Here is a 15262-nt window from a genome sequence, read left to right on the forward strand (position 1 = left end):
ATGGTTGCTCCACTTCGGAACCAGTTTCCATAGCCACTCTTTGTGATGAGTTGGCTGAAGGGGTTCAGGCCAATGCAGAACAGTGGTATTGTCACACATGTATACTGCCAGATACTAATATATACTTTCAACATATTGTACCACAGTAGCCAGAACTATAATATTATTACTTTCAATAATGTTGTTGTAAGCTACTGTCATTACCGTCTGTCCTGCATCTCTCTCTCTCTCTCTCTCTCTCTCTCTCTCTCTCTCTCTCTCCCTCTCTCTTTCTCTCTCTCTCTCTCTTTCTGTCTCATTGTGTCATAGCCTACGGATTACTGTTAATTTATTATGCTGATCTGTTCTGTACGACATCTATTGCACGTCTGTCCGTCCTGGAAGAGGGATCCCTCCTCAGTTGCTCTTCCTGAGGTTTCTACCGTTTTTTTCCCCCGTTAAAGGTTTTTCTTGGGGGACAGTTTTTCCTTATCCGCTGTGAGGGTCCAAAGGACAGAGGGATGTTGTATGCTGTAAAGCCCTGTGAGGCAAATTGTGATTTGTGATATTGGGCTTTATAAATAAAATTGATTGATTGATTGATTGATTGATTGATTGATTGATGGTAGGGACAGTGCATCACCTTGGTATATGCAACACTTGATGGTAACTTGTGCAATTGGCTTTGAGTTGGCCAACATTCTCAGGGCTGTACCACAAAGCAAGAGTAGTAGGTTAGCAAGGTATGTTGAGTCTACAGTCAGAGTTTTCCATTTTACCAAGGTGGCTCTCTTTTAACTTGGCTAGATCGCCATGGTAACTTCTGCTGCAGACCTGACCTTGGTCAGGACCAGTTTTTGGTTCAAGTTTCAGCTTAAAATCAGCTAAAAAGCTCCTTTGAGCGTTGTTACTCTGTAATTAATGTGAATATTTCAGGGATAAAGACGCTCAGATGAAGGAATGTGGTATAAATGCACTTTTTCCAACCTGTCGAGCCATAATGTTACATAAATGCCACTAAACAACGGCGTGCAGTTACAGTAGTACCTACTGTATTTTTTTCTACACAGGAACCTACAGTATGTCAGTGATGCAGAAAATATGAGCAAAAAATTGTTTTGTTTTATTTAGCAAGGTTGTTCTTGGTCTTACTGAACTACTGAGTTTGTTTGTAGTGTTTTCTGGTCCATTTGCCAACACTGACTGTGAAAGGTATTGGTATTTGTCACAGATAATATTCAATCAGTAAATTCATGTCATTTTGATTTGTCAAAAAACTAAAGTGATTTACACGTATCCCTCATTATGGGACAGTGTCAGAACAAATGTAGATTTTTACTATAGCGTTTAAATCTGCTGCATCAAGTTAGCTGTAGAATGTGCATCTGTCATATTAGAAATACATGACAGATGTATAAATGATGTGTAAAAAATAGGCTGTATAAACTTGTGAATTCACACAATAAGTAATTTTCTGTCATTGTTCCTCTATTGCCTTAATTGAGGCAAAAGTGTTGCTTTCTACTGTTATACTTTTTAAATATTCTTACAAGGCGAAAATTAACATACACAGAGCCTGAAGAAGAACACCTGAGTTGATAACCACCTTTGTGGTAACTGTTATGTCTGACTGAGGCTTTTGGGTTTTTTGAGCTAGGTCAGGCAAAGAGAGCCTGGCTACATTGAACTGGCTTTGTGGTACAGCCCCGTGTTATGAGAAAGTTATGGGAATATTTTGTGTTCAACTTTATAATAGTATAATTTATTTATAAAGCACTTTGCTTGACAAGGTTTTAAAGTACTTTTCAGAAAAACAGCAGATTAAAACAAAACAGCAATAATATAACAATTAAATACAATGTAAAGAACACAGTGGTCATAAATTATATAAACACATAGAAATAGGGAAATACTCCATAGGGAATAGAGAAAAGTTAAAAGTTAAGTAGAATTAAAGGCCATGGAGGAATAATACAACCAAGCATCATATTAAATGTATAGCTCTTTTCCTATTTAAGGAAGTTTTAAGAATGAATTCAAAAGATTATGTTAATGATGCAGTGTGTCTGATCTTAATAGAGAATAATGAAGGAAAGGTATAGCAGCTGATCTGTCAGTGTAAAATAAAAACACATGAGCCATAGAAACAATCTCAGACTTCATTTTTATTGAAGCTCCACAGACAGACCCTGTTTACAGTTGATAGCATCAGATTCTGGCCTTATTCTGGTCTAACTGCTGCTGCTGATCACATTTCCAGGGGTCTATTTCGTTCACAATGGTCACACATTGGTGGTGGTGCTGTTGCAAAAACAAGAGACGGGTAAGACATAACCACACAACCATAGTGATCATTGTTATTCCCAATATAAAATACATAAGTGACATTCAAAAAGTAGAATGTATCTCTCAAACTGTCTACATACTGTATGTGTCTTTAATACAACTATTGGATGGATTGTGATGAAATGAGGCTTAGACAGTCATGTTCCCCTCAGCAAGAGGGGGCATTATAATAGGTCTAAAACTTTGGTGTATGACCAAATACTTGCGGAACTAATGGCATTCCAATCAGCCTCAGTTGTACTTTATGTTTACTGCTAATTAGATAATGTTAGCATGTTAACATTAGCTAAGGTCAAGTATAGTATCGGAGAGCTGCTTGCCTGACTTAAAGGGGAACTAATGTTTTTTTCAACCTGGGCCCTATTTTCCGATCTACTTTTGTCTAAATGAGTGATAGGATGTTCAATATATCAATATATCGTCCGCTCTTCAATTTCAATGAGCTCTGCGTCCACGTACGTCCGTGCTCGATTTTGACTAACTGGATCTGGGTGAGCCATTTGAATTTGATGACCGCCGTATTTATCTGAACACGGAGTACATGGATGTACACGGAGGCGGAGCTCATTGAAATTGAAGAGTGGACGAGGAGAGAGAGGGAGCAGCAACAGGCAGAGGAACATGTCCAAATCCAGCTAAAGGTACACACAGACGTTCATTTCTCCTTTCCGTTATGTTGTCAGATAATTATACCAACAATCCGAGCCTATCTGTGTGGAAAAAATGCACTTTTAGTGAACGTATTTTGATGTTGTTTGACGCTGTCTGAGTGCCCTATTATTTAATATAGCGCGTGCCCACGGGCTGCAGGCAGGTCAGCCCTAACTTCGTACTGGAGAAATGTCAAATATTGAACATCCTATCACTCATTTAGACAAAAGTAGATCGGAAAATAGGGCCCAGGTTGAAAAACAACATTAAGACTCTGTACTTATTTTGTTGTAAATGCTTTCCCTCCACTCACCTCTCTCCATCCAGCAGCCTCCTGTACTGGGCGATCTCCAGCTCCAGTCTGTTCTTGATGTCCAACAGGTCAGCATACATGCCTCTCTGGTTCTCCAGGTCGGATCTTAGCTGGGCCAGCTGCTCCTCCAGAGCCTCCACCTGCCTCTGGTAACCTGCCAGCATGTTGGCGTAGCGGGTCCTGGTCTCAGCGAGAGTCACTTCCAGAGCTCCTTTCTGTTCAGGAGGGAGAGGGGGGACAGTCAGGTCAGCTGTGTGTGTGTGTGTGTGTGTGTGTGTGTGTGTGTGTGTGTGTGTGTGTTGATTATTTTACATCAAAGAGTTATTTACACAAGAATTCTTGAATATTTAGTATGCCAAGGTCTGATGTCAACCTAAGCATTGATGCAAGACAGTTATTCACAAAACATGTCAAGACATGAAGCTTGAATAATTTGAAGTTTTGAAGTATTTGAAAAGTGAAGACTGCATGTTGAGACAACATTGACGATGCAACCTGATGCCAGCTCAACTTTCATTTTGGACATTGTTTTTTGCCCCTCTTCAAAAATTTGGGCTCAGAGTTATAAACCAGGGTCAAGATACCGTACTACACTAACACTCGACTAGCAGCTTAAGATCATCAAATCCTACCTTCACCCATCCCTCTTCTCACAGGCACCATAAAATAAAATAAACATAACCCCCATGCTTTCAGAGCTGGCACACTTCACTTTCAACTCACTTATCAAAATAATTGAAGATGACAGAAAAAGGTGGATAGATCTACCAATGTCATTAATCTGCATAATTTTGTGTTTTGTCACCTTGCTGATCTGAGCCTGCAGTTTAATCTCCAGAGTCTGAAGGGTTCGTCTGATTTCTCCAATCTCAGTCTTGGACGTCTGCAGGGTCTCAGTGCTCGCAGCCACCTCTTTGTTCAGGTCAGCTGTCTGTAAAAAACAAGTATTAATGATGTTATTGATCAAATATGAGGATAGCAGACAGCAGCACGATGTAGTTATTTGCTAAACATTTCGGAACAGCAGCATTAATAAAACAAAACAAAAGTTTTGTGAAAAAAGTGAAAACTTAAAAACTACATAGGAAACAATTGAAAATAAGAAGGTAATAAAGATTAAAAAAAAATGCAAAACTTAACAAAAAAACATACAACTAAAAAAAATCATTTAACTTGAGTTGGAGCAGGTTTTGGACAGTAGGGGGCAGCAGTGATCACAAGCAGAGCACAAAAAAGGACTTAGTGGTCTCACCTTAGCCTGGAACCAGGCCTCCAGGTCTCTGCGATTCTTGTTGGCGACAGTCTCGTAGTGTTCTCTGATTCCAGCCATGACAGCAGACAGGTCCTCTTGAGGAGCGGCATCCACCTCCACATTCACCTGACCTCCCATCTGGGCCCGCAGAGCCAGCAGATCCTGCAGCAAGACTCCAGTTAAACTTTTGTCATTGTATCTTAATTTCTTTTTCTGTCTGGTTTCAGTGGTCATACCTCTTCGTGATTCTTCTTCAGATGGATCAGCTCTTCTTTCAGACCCTCCACCTGTATCTCCAGGTCCCTCCGGCTCAGGGTCAGCTCTTGCAGAGCTCTCTTCAGCCCAGCAATGTCGGCATCCACTGTTTGACGCAAGGTCAGCTCGTTCTCATACCTGCAAAACCATTAGAATGACTTCAAGAAACTCACCTGAATGTCTGAATGAGTGGAAAGAACATGCTTACAAAGAAACAAATCAAATCAAATTATTTTGTGGTGTGGTCTGAGCATGAAAAGAAAGAAAATGTCACACACTCACTTGACTTTGAAGTCATCAGTGGCCAGCTTGGCGTTGTCAATAGCAAGGATGAAGGCGGCATTTTCACGAGCAGCGAGTTTGATCTGAGAGGGAAGAATGAGAGAAACTCTGTGAACAATGGCAGTTTGGCCAAAACATTTCAGTGGATTTAATTCAGCTTCTTTTTTTTAAGATATAAAACAAAGTCAAGTCTTTAAACTTTGAAACCCCCAAAATTTAAAAACTTATCCATTAAAAAAAACAACCAAGAACTCATTATTTAACTCAAAAATACAACAAAAATTTAACTTAAAGCTTTAAAAGCCCGAAGAAATAAAAACTCTAACACTCAAAAACCAATTAACAAGTAAATTCTGAAAAAAAGGTTACTTAACTTATTCATCTAAAAACCCAAGAAGTTATACGATTTAAAGTACCTGAAAAAATGCAGCCTTTATGACTTAAACTAATACTTCATAAACCAAACACTTATCAAATGTAAAGGTAGTTGTTTTTTGTTTTACACAAAACTTAGTCAGCTTTGCCTCACTGGTTACATCAGACTCAAGTGATGTCACTTGTTGACCCCCCTGAAGTGATGAATATGTTTTGCAATCCAAACATCCTTTACTGCCCATATTCTGAACACATATTTACTGAGGAAAACTGATCAAACATGTACATATTTACTTGACACCCGTTCAGCTGCCTGATGTTTACACATGTTCACCTGTTTGTTCTTTTCTTTTCTACAGTTAAGTTTATTCCCACCAAGTGTCTGCTACAAATGAACTTTTTTTTTTAGAAAAGTGTGTCAGTAGTCTAACAAAAACAGAAAAGGGCAAATTACTGAAGTAGATTCAATTTAATATATATATAGAAATTAGGTTAATTGAAGTTCATTTGTGCTTCTTATAGGTTAAACCGGCAGTTTATTTTCACTTGTTTTAAGAAATAAGATTTTAGGATTGAATAAAAGAATGACTTTTGCACTGTTAGCCCCAAAAGCACTGTAAATAAACTGAATTATAGTCTAACATAAATGTTATACTTATCTACTCTGTCAGGTTTGTCAGAGTACTAAATATTTTTTATTTATTTATTTATCAACACAGTCAAATGTTTAATATTTTTAATCTATGTCATGATCAAACTGACAAATCTCAACCAGCCACCATACAAATTGTGCAATTTCTTTAAAAAAAAAAAAATCACAAAATGTCACATTGAATTTATTCAGTTAACATTTATTATCTTATTCAGTGGACTAAATGTTATCTTGGAAGCCAACATGTGTAGTGTGTCTGTTAATGTAGAGTGTAAACTAAATTCAAACCCCCTTTACATTTAATTTAAGACATGTTGAGGTCTACCTGTAAGGATGTGCTGCCTGAGAGGCTAAAGTCAGGGTTGAGCAGAACCATACAACCAAAGAAGTCAGTCTGTACAATCTGCTCCTCTCTGCTTAACTGTACATTTTCTGTCTTTCTGTTCTCACCTGGTCCTGCAGGTCTTGGATGCGGATGCTGTAGCTGGAGAAGTTGTTAGCCTCAGGCATGGCTCTGCTCTCCAGGTACTGTCTGATCTTCAGCTCCAGTTCAGCATTGGCACTCTCCAGGCTGCGCACCTTGTCCAGGTAGGTGGCGAGGCGGTCATTGAGGTTCTGCATGGTGGCCTTCTCGCTGATGGACACATTGGTGGCATCGGCCAGGTTAAAGGCTCCGCCGGCAGAGGAGGAGAAGGAGGCCTTGGAGATATGGACTCCAGATCCTCCAGCTCCTCCATACACACTTCTAGCCCTCATGCTGCTGACCCGGCGGGAGGACGATGAGATGGAGGGGCCTATCATGGTGGAGCTCCTCATGGGGGAAGACATGAAGCTGCTGCAGCTGGAGAAGGAGGTCATGGCTGAGGGTCAGCTGGTTTGTTGGCTCTGAGCGGAGTGAAGAGCTGCTGGGATGTGGACTCCTTTTATGCCTGAACCCTCCACCCCCCATCAGCCCAAAGGTGGGATGCCAAACATGCCGGAGGGATCTCCTGAAGTGCAAACAGCAAAAAGCAAACAGCTTTTAGCTGAGCAGGTGAGGTGCAGCAGGTGAGGTGGAGTGAAAACCAACACCATCTCTGCTCCCTATCCATCGGGTCAGGGGACATAAAATCATCTAGTCCTTATTACAAACTTAAAAGAAATGTCTGAAAAAATACACAAAACATAATTTTATGTTGTAGAAATGTTGTTGTTTTCTCTTCTCTCTCTCTCTCTCTCTCTCTCTCTCTCTCTCTCTCTCTCTTTGAACTCGATCATCCTGCTGTGTCCCATCAGGTCTATCTTGCGACCTCTTCTGGGTCCTGACCCCCATCTTGGGGACCACTGCCTTCAGAGACTTTAAAATGGAAATATGGAAAAAGAGACAGTAGCTCCACCAGAATGTCACACCTCATAGTATAGAAACCAGAACTAAGGAAATATGATTATTATTTCACTTTGCTTGTAAATTTCATTAATGTTTTTATATCGTTTCATTTTTTCCCTCCTCTGTTTTTATATTATTTTAATTTTTTTGTTTTCTTTTTTATCCTGTGTTTGTTCTGTGCATTTATTCTCTTCATTCTTCTTTTCTTGTCTCATGACCACTTTTACTTGTTTATTTTTGTGTTTATTATTAGCAGCATTATTGTTATGCAGTTATATTTTTTTGTTGTCACCTGTAGTTGATAACTTTAGCCTGTGGCATTTAAAGCAACTCTTACCTTTCTTGCATTTCACACAGCACTTAGAAAAAATTTGAACATCCACAACTCCACCTCCCTCCAAAGTCCTACCCCCCTCCCCCTGCAACTCCACCTCCCTCCAACGCTCTACTCCCCCTTCCTCCATTATGTCCTCATTATGTTTATGATAGATGTAGGCGTTGGCAAGGAAACGTTAGATACACGGAAGAGGAGAGGGAGTGTAACTTTACAACCAATACAATCAAACGCAACCCTGGAGTTTTAAAACTCAACCGGAGCCAGTGATGACTGATTTGTTTTAGAATAAGGTTACAGTGCTAGCGTTAGATAGTAGCGTTAACGATAACGTAAGATAACGTTAATGTTTCAGAGGCTACACTACAGTAGGCTAATGTTAGCCATTAGCAACTGGATGCTGTGTTGTCATATATAGCGTTATGAACTGAACTGAACTTTATTTGTCATTTTTATGCGCAGCACAAAAATGAAATTACATTTTGCATACCCCAAGAAAAAAGAAACAAAACATTTAAAAACAATTTGTGCAACATATAAGAAAGAATATATAGTGCAATAGTGAGATGAAAAGGGTCGACATTTCACAGTCAAAAACTCCACATCCTGAGAGCAGAACTGGGAGATCCTCTTCACATCACAGCACCATGAATTGTTTGTGCAATTCCCAGACCGCCGAGGGAAGGACAGACAGGACAGGAGAAAACTCCGACCAATCATTGCATTCTTGCAATGTCTGGTCGTTTTCTTAGAACCATATGAGAATGGTATAATTATGAGTTTTTATTTCTGGTGGAATTCACTTACATTTTAGTGTGCCATCAGCTTATTAATAGCATTTTAACCTAAACAAAGACAAGTGTAAAATTTCCAGAAAGGTAAGTGATGCTTTAAGCGTGGATGCCCGAGGGGTGTGCTATGAAGCAAGTTTGACAGAGCCAGGCTCTCTTTCTGTTGGCTGTCTCAACAAAACTTAAAACCCCTCCAAAAAAAATAACCACCACCAGAGCCAGCAGCAGACTTCAGTCTGAATAAGCCTGTGTATAGTGATGGAGGTTGCGTTGCAAGCAGGGCAACCAGCTCTGTACCAGGCCCAAGTGGAAAAACCAACAAAGAGTCTTGAGAAGGTCTTTAACTGCAGCCAGAAGGACATAGACTTCAGCAAGGCTATCAGTGCTGACCTGGAGGGCTGATTTTGGACATGTCTAGTTTCCCCAAAGATGTCAGGCTTGAGTCTATCAGCACAGGAATTTTCAAAGAATCCTCTTGCTCTTGCTCGTGTACAAAGACCTCAGGACTGGAGTGGAAGGCTTTGAGTGCAGGGTGAGCCACTGTCTCTACAGGCTTGTCACACAGCCTGAGCAGCACTGGGTTGTTTGGGAACAGCAAGAAGCTCCTATCAGCCCTGTAAGGGTTGTGACACAGGCATAAGAACAACTGCAGTACAACAGATTGAGGGACACCAAAGTATCTGGTCTTATTTGTACAGGCGTCACTGCAAAGGTGAACAGCACCACTCCAGACTCTGATAAATCTTCCTGTACGTCTTTTGCAGTCAGATGGCCTTTCTACCAATCATATGAAATACGAGTTTTCTTGGTCTTCTAGACCGCAACTTGACCTGCACAGTTCCTGTTAACTGCCATTTTTTAATTACATTATGAACTGAAGAAACAGCAACCTGAACACACTTTGCTATCTTACTATATAATGACGAAAACTCTGTGTGTGTGTGTGTGTGTCTGTCTGTGTGTCTGTTCCACATTTTTCTCCTCACTGACTTGGTAAATCCATGTGAAATTTGGCACAGTGGTAGAGGGTCATGGGAGGATGCGAATGAAGCAATATTACATCAATTGGTTAAAGGGGGGCGCTATCCACCTTATTTTCAAACACGGAAGTAAATAGTGATCAACTTCCGTTTTTTTGTGCGTGACGTCCGGTCAGCCGCTTTCCCTCATGCTTTCCCTTACAGGAGCTAAGGGTGCAAGCTAATTTTTTTTCAATTTTCAGTTGTTTATGTTAGTCAATCAGTTAGTTAGTTAGTTAGTTAGTTAGTTAGTTAGATAGTCTGTGTATTTTGTATAGATAACTGTGCCCATGTTTCCATTATAACGGAAATTTATTCCCTCTAAACGTGAATAAATCACACGTCAATCATAAACTATGAACTAAAAAAGCACAATCTATCCCAAGTGAGACAAACTGTTTGATCCCCGTCTCCAGTGTACCAGCAGAGAACCTGCAGAACCGAATCAGCGAAAAAACACACCGGGCTACACAGCCTCTCTACCTGAGCAGCTGAAGCTGCGGCTCACACCCTCGACACACAGACGGTGCTTCTGCATGCCAGCCAAACGTGTGCGCAACTGTGAGAAATAAATATGTGAGGTGCACGCTGCTTTTCTATCTTTTTTTCCCTTTTCTTTCTTTCTCTCTGTCAGCGACATACACTCCTAACACAGGACGGGTTGTTTTAATTGACTGAGTTGATCATTAAGCCACAGTGATGCGCGGATCGGCTCTGATAGCACCCGAATCAGCATGTACGCATCAATCATCCAGCCGTTACAACATGATTGAGCTAGCAAAGCAGTTTTGTGTTGCTACGTGTGGTATTTATTCAGTTTTGGGAAATCACGATGTCTAGAAAGCATCAGTTAACAGCAGCAGCAAAGCTAACATCAGGATCGTCATCCGTTAAAAGCCTCCCGTTGTCGGATACGACATGAAACTACTCCAGTTAGCTCAATCATGTTGTAACTAAGACATCCGCTGGAGAAAATATTTTTTTCATGGGCCACTTTGTGAGTTTAGTGAGTTATTACAGACACGGCTAACGGCTAACAGCTAACGGTTAGCCCAGCTAATCTACGATAACCATGTTATTAATTACACACAGAGAAAATACTAATGTTTGTTCAGTCATTGTGTTTATAGACTTTACAAACATCAGATTAGTCTAAACGATGATATAGTGACGTGAAAAATGTGATATATACATATATATAGCTAAACTCAGCAAGGTAAACAACAAGGCGATTCCCATTTACACAGTGGTAAGAGTGCTGGACCGGAAGTGTCGCACAAAAAAACGGAAGCTGGCTGCGTTCTGTTTTGCCTCCGTGTTTCTGTGAAAAATAAGGTGGATAGCAACCGATTGAAATTGCAAATTTTAATGGGCATATCTCATGCCCTGTATGTCGTAGAGACATGAAACTTTGCACAGAGATGCCTCTCCTCATGCCTCAAGAACCCATAACTCCAGGTTATATAGATTTTCCGCCATTTTGAATTTTTTGAAAAATGCTTAAAATCGATCTCTTCCTAGGAAGTTTGACCGATCTGCATGAAACTCGGTGAACAAAACAAACACATCTAAACTTAATGCCTACATGATCAGTTCATATTCTGCTTACTTAACTATTCACAGTACACAAAATTTCAACCAGGAGCCCCCAAACTTCTGCATGCCAATCAACGTAACTTTGGGCTTAAAAAAACACAAAGGGCTGTAAATGTGTTTAGTTATGCTATATAGTTGGCCATTGTGAGTCTTTGGGGATTTACTTTGTTCAAGCCTCAAGTGGCCATTTGATGAACTGCAGTTTTTGCCACTTCTGCACTGGCTTCATTTTTCAGCCTCTGAGCTATCTTTGTCTTGCTTTAACACACCTCGTTAAACCACCAATAATGCTTTGTGGTACACAACTCTGCTGCTTGTTGTTAATGTTGTTGTTGTTCACGGCTGCCTTTGGAACTGATTTTCCTGATGAAGCCCAACAACTGATCAAAATGTACTTTAGCAATAAAAAATTGTGTGATTAAAGAAAATAAATACAAATATTTGAACTGTTTCCTTATCAGTCGATATCAAAGATGATTCACTTTAATGCAGTCAAGGCAGCAGCTGATCTGTAAGTGTGAAATAAAAATACATGAACCAAATAAACCATGTCAGACTTCATTTTTATTGAAGAATGTATGACTCAGTTTACAGCATCTGTTTCTGGTTTTATTCTGGTCTAAGTGCTGCTGCTGGTTCTGATGATGATGATCTTCTTTTCAGAGGAGCTCTCTTCCTGTGCAGTAGACACCAGCTTGGTGTCACTGATGGTGGTGCCGATGCTGCAGGACAGAAAATAAATAATTCAGTTTATTTAGACTATTTTCATATTTACTCTTTTTTTCTGCTTGATGAGACTGAAATTGTGATTTTTATATTGTTATACAGTACTTTGTTTTATGACCAAATACCTGAGCAGTTAGTGGTGTTCACAACTAATCAATCAGCCTCAGCTGTAGGTTTAATGTTAATTCTATTGTAAGATAATGTTTGCATACTAACATGCTAATCAAAGATGTGTTGTTTGGGACACTTAACACAACATGTGTGAAAGAGTTAATGGCAGAGAAAATGTTCTAAATTCATTGAACATTTCCCTCCACTCACCTCTCTCCATCCAGCAGCCTCCTGTACTGGGCGATCTCCAGCTCCAGTCTGGTCTTGATGTCCAACAGGTCAGCGTACATGATCTTCTGGTTCTCCAGGTCAGATCTCAGCTGGGCCAGCTGCTCCTCCAGAGCCTCCACCTGCCTCTGGTAACCTGCCAGCATGTTGGCGTAGCGGGTCCTGGTCTCAGCGAGACTTGCCTCCAGAGCTCCTTTCTGTTCAGGAGGAAGAGGGAGGACAGTCAGGTCAGAGAGAGAGCAACAGATGATTCAATGAGGTTGAAAGAATTAGTTTTCTTACCTTGCTGATCTGAGCCTGCAGTTTGATCTCCAGAGTCTGAAGAGTTCTTCTGATCTCCCCGATCTCGGACTTTGACGTCTGCAAGTACTCGGCGCTAGAAGCCACGTCTTTGTTCAGGTCAGCTGTCTGTGGAGCACAAGTGCTAATTATGTTATTGAGCTGCTAAACATCCCGGAAGAGCTTAACTTAAAGACCAAAAAAAAAAAAAAAAAGCTATAAAACTTCCAAACTAAAACTTATAAAGCTGAAAAAAACAAAAAGTGGTTGTAGTATGACTTGAGATGGAGCCGGTTTTGGACAGTAGGGGGCAGCAGTGATCACATTCAGAGTACGAAATAGGGCTTTGTGGTCTCACCTTGGCTTGGAACCAGGCCTCCAGGTCTCTGCGATTCTTGTTGGCAACGGTCTCGTAGTGTTCTCTGATTTCAGCCAAGACAGCAGACAGGTCTTGTTGAGGAGCCGCGTCCACCTCCACATTCACCTTACCTCCCATGTGGGCCCGCAGAGCCAGCAGATCCTGCAGGAAGACACTGGTTAAACTTCTGTTATTTTATCCTTTTATTTCTGTTTCTTTTTTTGTCTGGTCTCAGTGGTCATACCTCCTCGTGGTTCTTCTTCAGTTGGGCCAGCTCGTCTCTCAGACCTTGCAGTTGCATCTCCAGGTCGGACCGGCTCAGGGTCAGCTCTTTCAGGACCCCCTTCAGCCCAGCAATGTCAGCCTCCACTGACTGACGCATTGCCAGCTCGTTATCATACCTGAAAAAAATACAAGACAGAGTTCAAGAAACTCACCTGATTATCGAAATGATTGGGAAGAAGGGGCTCACAAAAACACAGATTGAATCGGATTATTTTATGTTGCGTTCTCAACATGTGATATGATGTTAAAAGACACAAAGTCTCACACTCACTTGACTCTGAAGTCGTCGGTGGCCAGCTTGGCGTTGTCCACAGCAAGGATGAGGTTAGCGTTACCACGAGCAGCAAATTCAATCTGAAAAGTTGAAAAAGTTAAACTTAAAACATTAATAGTCAGATTTCCTAAAGAACTGAAGAATTCATAAACCTTATAAACCTTAAATATGCTTGAGTTACATTTAAAATCATAAAACTTTAAATTCAAATACCTCCAATCAAAATATTCAAAAACAAAGGCTTATTAAGTTTCTGTTCTCACCTGATCCTGCAGGTCTTTGATGCGGACATTGAAGCTGGTGAAGTTGTGAGCGTCTGGCAGGGTTCTGTTCTCCAGAAACTCTCTGATCTTCAGCTCCAGTTCAGCATTGGCCTTCTCCAGACTGCGCACCTTTTCCAGGTATGTGGCCAGGCGGTCGTTGAGGTTCTGCATGGTGGCTTTCTCACTCACAGTCATGTCGACTGCGTCAGCCAAGTTAAAGCCACTGCCAGCACCAGCGGAGGACACAAAGGAGGCCTTGGACACACGGACTCCAGACCCTCCAGCTCCTCCGTACACACTGCCGGCCCCTATGCTGCTGACTCGTTGGGACACAGAGGGGACCATCAAGATGGAGCTCCTCATGGGGGAGGACATGTAGCTGCTGCGGCTGGAGAAGGAGGTCATGGCTGCTGGTCGGCTGGTCGTTGGCTCTGAGCGGAGAGTGAAGAGGTGCTGGGACAGCAGCTCCTCTTATGCCTCAAAATCAGGCTGGGGGTGTGGTAGTGGGTCAGGTTGGGATGCCAAACATGCCAGCTATGTCACAGTGTAGCCCTGAGGCCCTGAGAGCAAACCGGTCTGAGCTGAACAGGTGAGGTCCAGCAGGTCCGGCGGGTCTCCATCTGAAAGAGAAAGTCTATTTCAACTCTTCTAGAGGCTCCAGGGTGACATCTCAGAGGGGCCTGACAGCTGTTTGTACCTGACGGTGCGGTCCTGTCAGTCCACACAAAGCCCTGAGGATCAGGCATCCAGTCAGACCTCAAATGTTTCACTGCCCACAGCTCTGTCCACAGAGAGATTCAAAGAGAGCAGGAGGAGAGCTGAAGTTTAAATATTTCTTTATGGGTTGAGAAAATTCTCCTTTTGCTCATTAAACTATTTAAAACCCTATTCGATTTTATGCAAAATGTGTCGTCACAAAACTAAAAATGAATTCTAAGGTCATAGTTTTCACATTCTGATGGCTCGTCTTTCTTTGGTTTAGTTATTTACAATGAAAAATCCTATACTGATCCTAAACCCAAGCAAAGTTTATCAATCAGAGGTTTAATATTTCTACAAGCTGTGGGCACTTAAATCAAAGAATGATTTTTACTTCTCAAGAGGCCACTCTTACAATTCATTTTATAGACTCGTGCATGAAGTGTAATTCATCTGCATTGTTCACGTTGTATAATGAAAAATCTCACTTTTGGGGGTATTTCCTATTTCACTGTCGTAAGACGTGTAATGCAATTCAGCGCGTCAAAGCGTCCGCTTGTTCCTTTATCCAACTTGTACAATGAAAACTGAAAAAGGAAGTAGAGAGCCGGAAACAGCGTTCAAAGTAAAAGTTGCGCGTTGTTTTGAAGCGTGTTGGCTGCAGCGGTCAATTTAAGGAGAGTGAAACGAAATAAATACAACTAACAACATATAGCCTAAATAATTAACATCATTCATAACTGTTATACAATAATATTTCCGCCACTTTCTCACAACTGAGAGAGATAATCACGGGGGATTTTCAAAGTAAACACGTCGTGTTTGAGA

General features: G+C 41.1%; 2 protein-coding genes across 2 annotated transcripts; both read right to left on the bottom strand.

Annotated features, from left to right (window-relative positions):
* Window positions 1-2124: 2124 nt before the first annotated feature.
* On the bottom strand, window positions 2125-7014 carry LOC117268349 (keratin, type I cytoskeletal 50 kDa-like). Its single transcript, XM_033644710.2, has 7 exons — window positions 6556-7014; window positions 5079-5161; window positions 4778-4934; window positions 4542-4703; window positions 4095-4220; window positions 3290-3504; window positions 2125-2280 (listed from the first exon to the last, which is right to left on the bottom strand). Exons 1-7 carry the CDS (start codon window positions 6961-6963, stop codon window positions 2262-2264), a joined length of 1170 nt encoding a protein of 389 aa, XP_033500601.2. The 5' UTR covers window positions 6964-7014; the 3' UTR covers window positions 2125-2261.
* Window positions 7015-11757: 4743 nt separating this feature from the next.
* Window positions 11758-14194, bottom strand: LOC117268350 (keratin, type I cytoskeletal 13-like). The gene is made up of 7 exons (XM_033644711.2): window positions 13736-14194; window positions 13470-13552; window positions 13158-13314; window positions 12914-13075; window positions 12559-12684; window positions 12259-12473; window positions 11758-11933 (listed from the first exon to the last, which is right to left on the bottom strand). Exons 1-7 carry the CDS (start codon window positions 14138-14140, stop codon window positions 11831-11833), a joined length of 1251 nt encoding a protein of 416 aa, XP_033500602.2. The 5' UTR covers window positions 14141-14194; the 3' UTR covers window positions 11758-11830.
* Window positions 14195-15262: the final 1068 nt, after the last annotated feature.

This window comes from Epinephelus lanceolatus, chromosome 18 (genome assembly GCF_041903045.1).
Source record: "Epinephelus lanceolatus isolate andai-2023 chromosome 18, ASM4190304v1, whole genome shotgun sequence".
NCBI classification, from domain to species: Eukaryota; Metazoa; Chordata; class Actinopteri; order Perciformes; family Serranidae; genus Epinephelus; species Epinephelus lanceolatus.

Excerpts from the sequence above, each read along its gene's own strand:
- LOC117268349 (XM_033644710.2), bottom strand. The coding sequence starts at position 6,963 with ATGACCTCCTTCTCCAGCTGCAGCAGCTTCATGTCTTCCCCCATGAGG. Across the intron at positions 4,935-5,078 it reads ACTGATGACTTCAAAGTCAA|GTATGAGAACGAGCTGACCT; the intron begins GTGAGTGTGTGA and ends ATGGTTTTGCAG. Across the intron at positions 3,505-4,094 it reads TGCAGGCTCAGATCAGCAAG|AAAGGAGCTCTGGAAGTGAC; the intron begins GTGACAAAACAC and ends CCTCCTGAACAG.
- LOC117268350 (XM_033644711.2), bottom strand. The coding sequence starts at position 14,140 with ATGACCTCCTTCTCCAGCCGCAGCAGCTACATGTCCTCCCCCATGAGG. Across the intron at positions 13,553-13,735 it reads TCAAAGACCTGCAGGATCAG|ATTGAATTTGCTGCTCGTGG; the intron begins GTGAGAACAGAA and ends TCAACTTTTCAG. Across the intron at positions 13,076-13,157 it reads TGAAGAAGAACCACGAGGAG|GATCTGCTGGCTCTGCGGGC; the intron begins GTATGACCACTG and ends GTCTTCCTGCAG.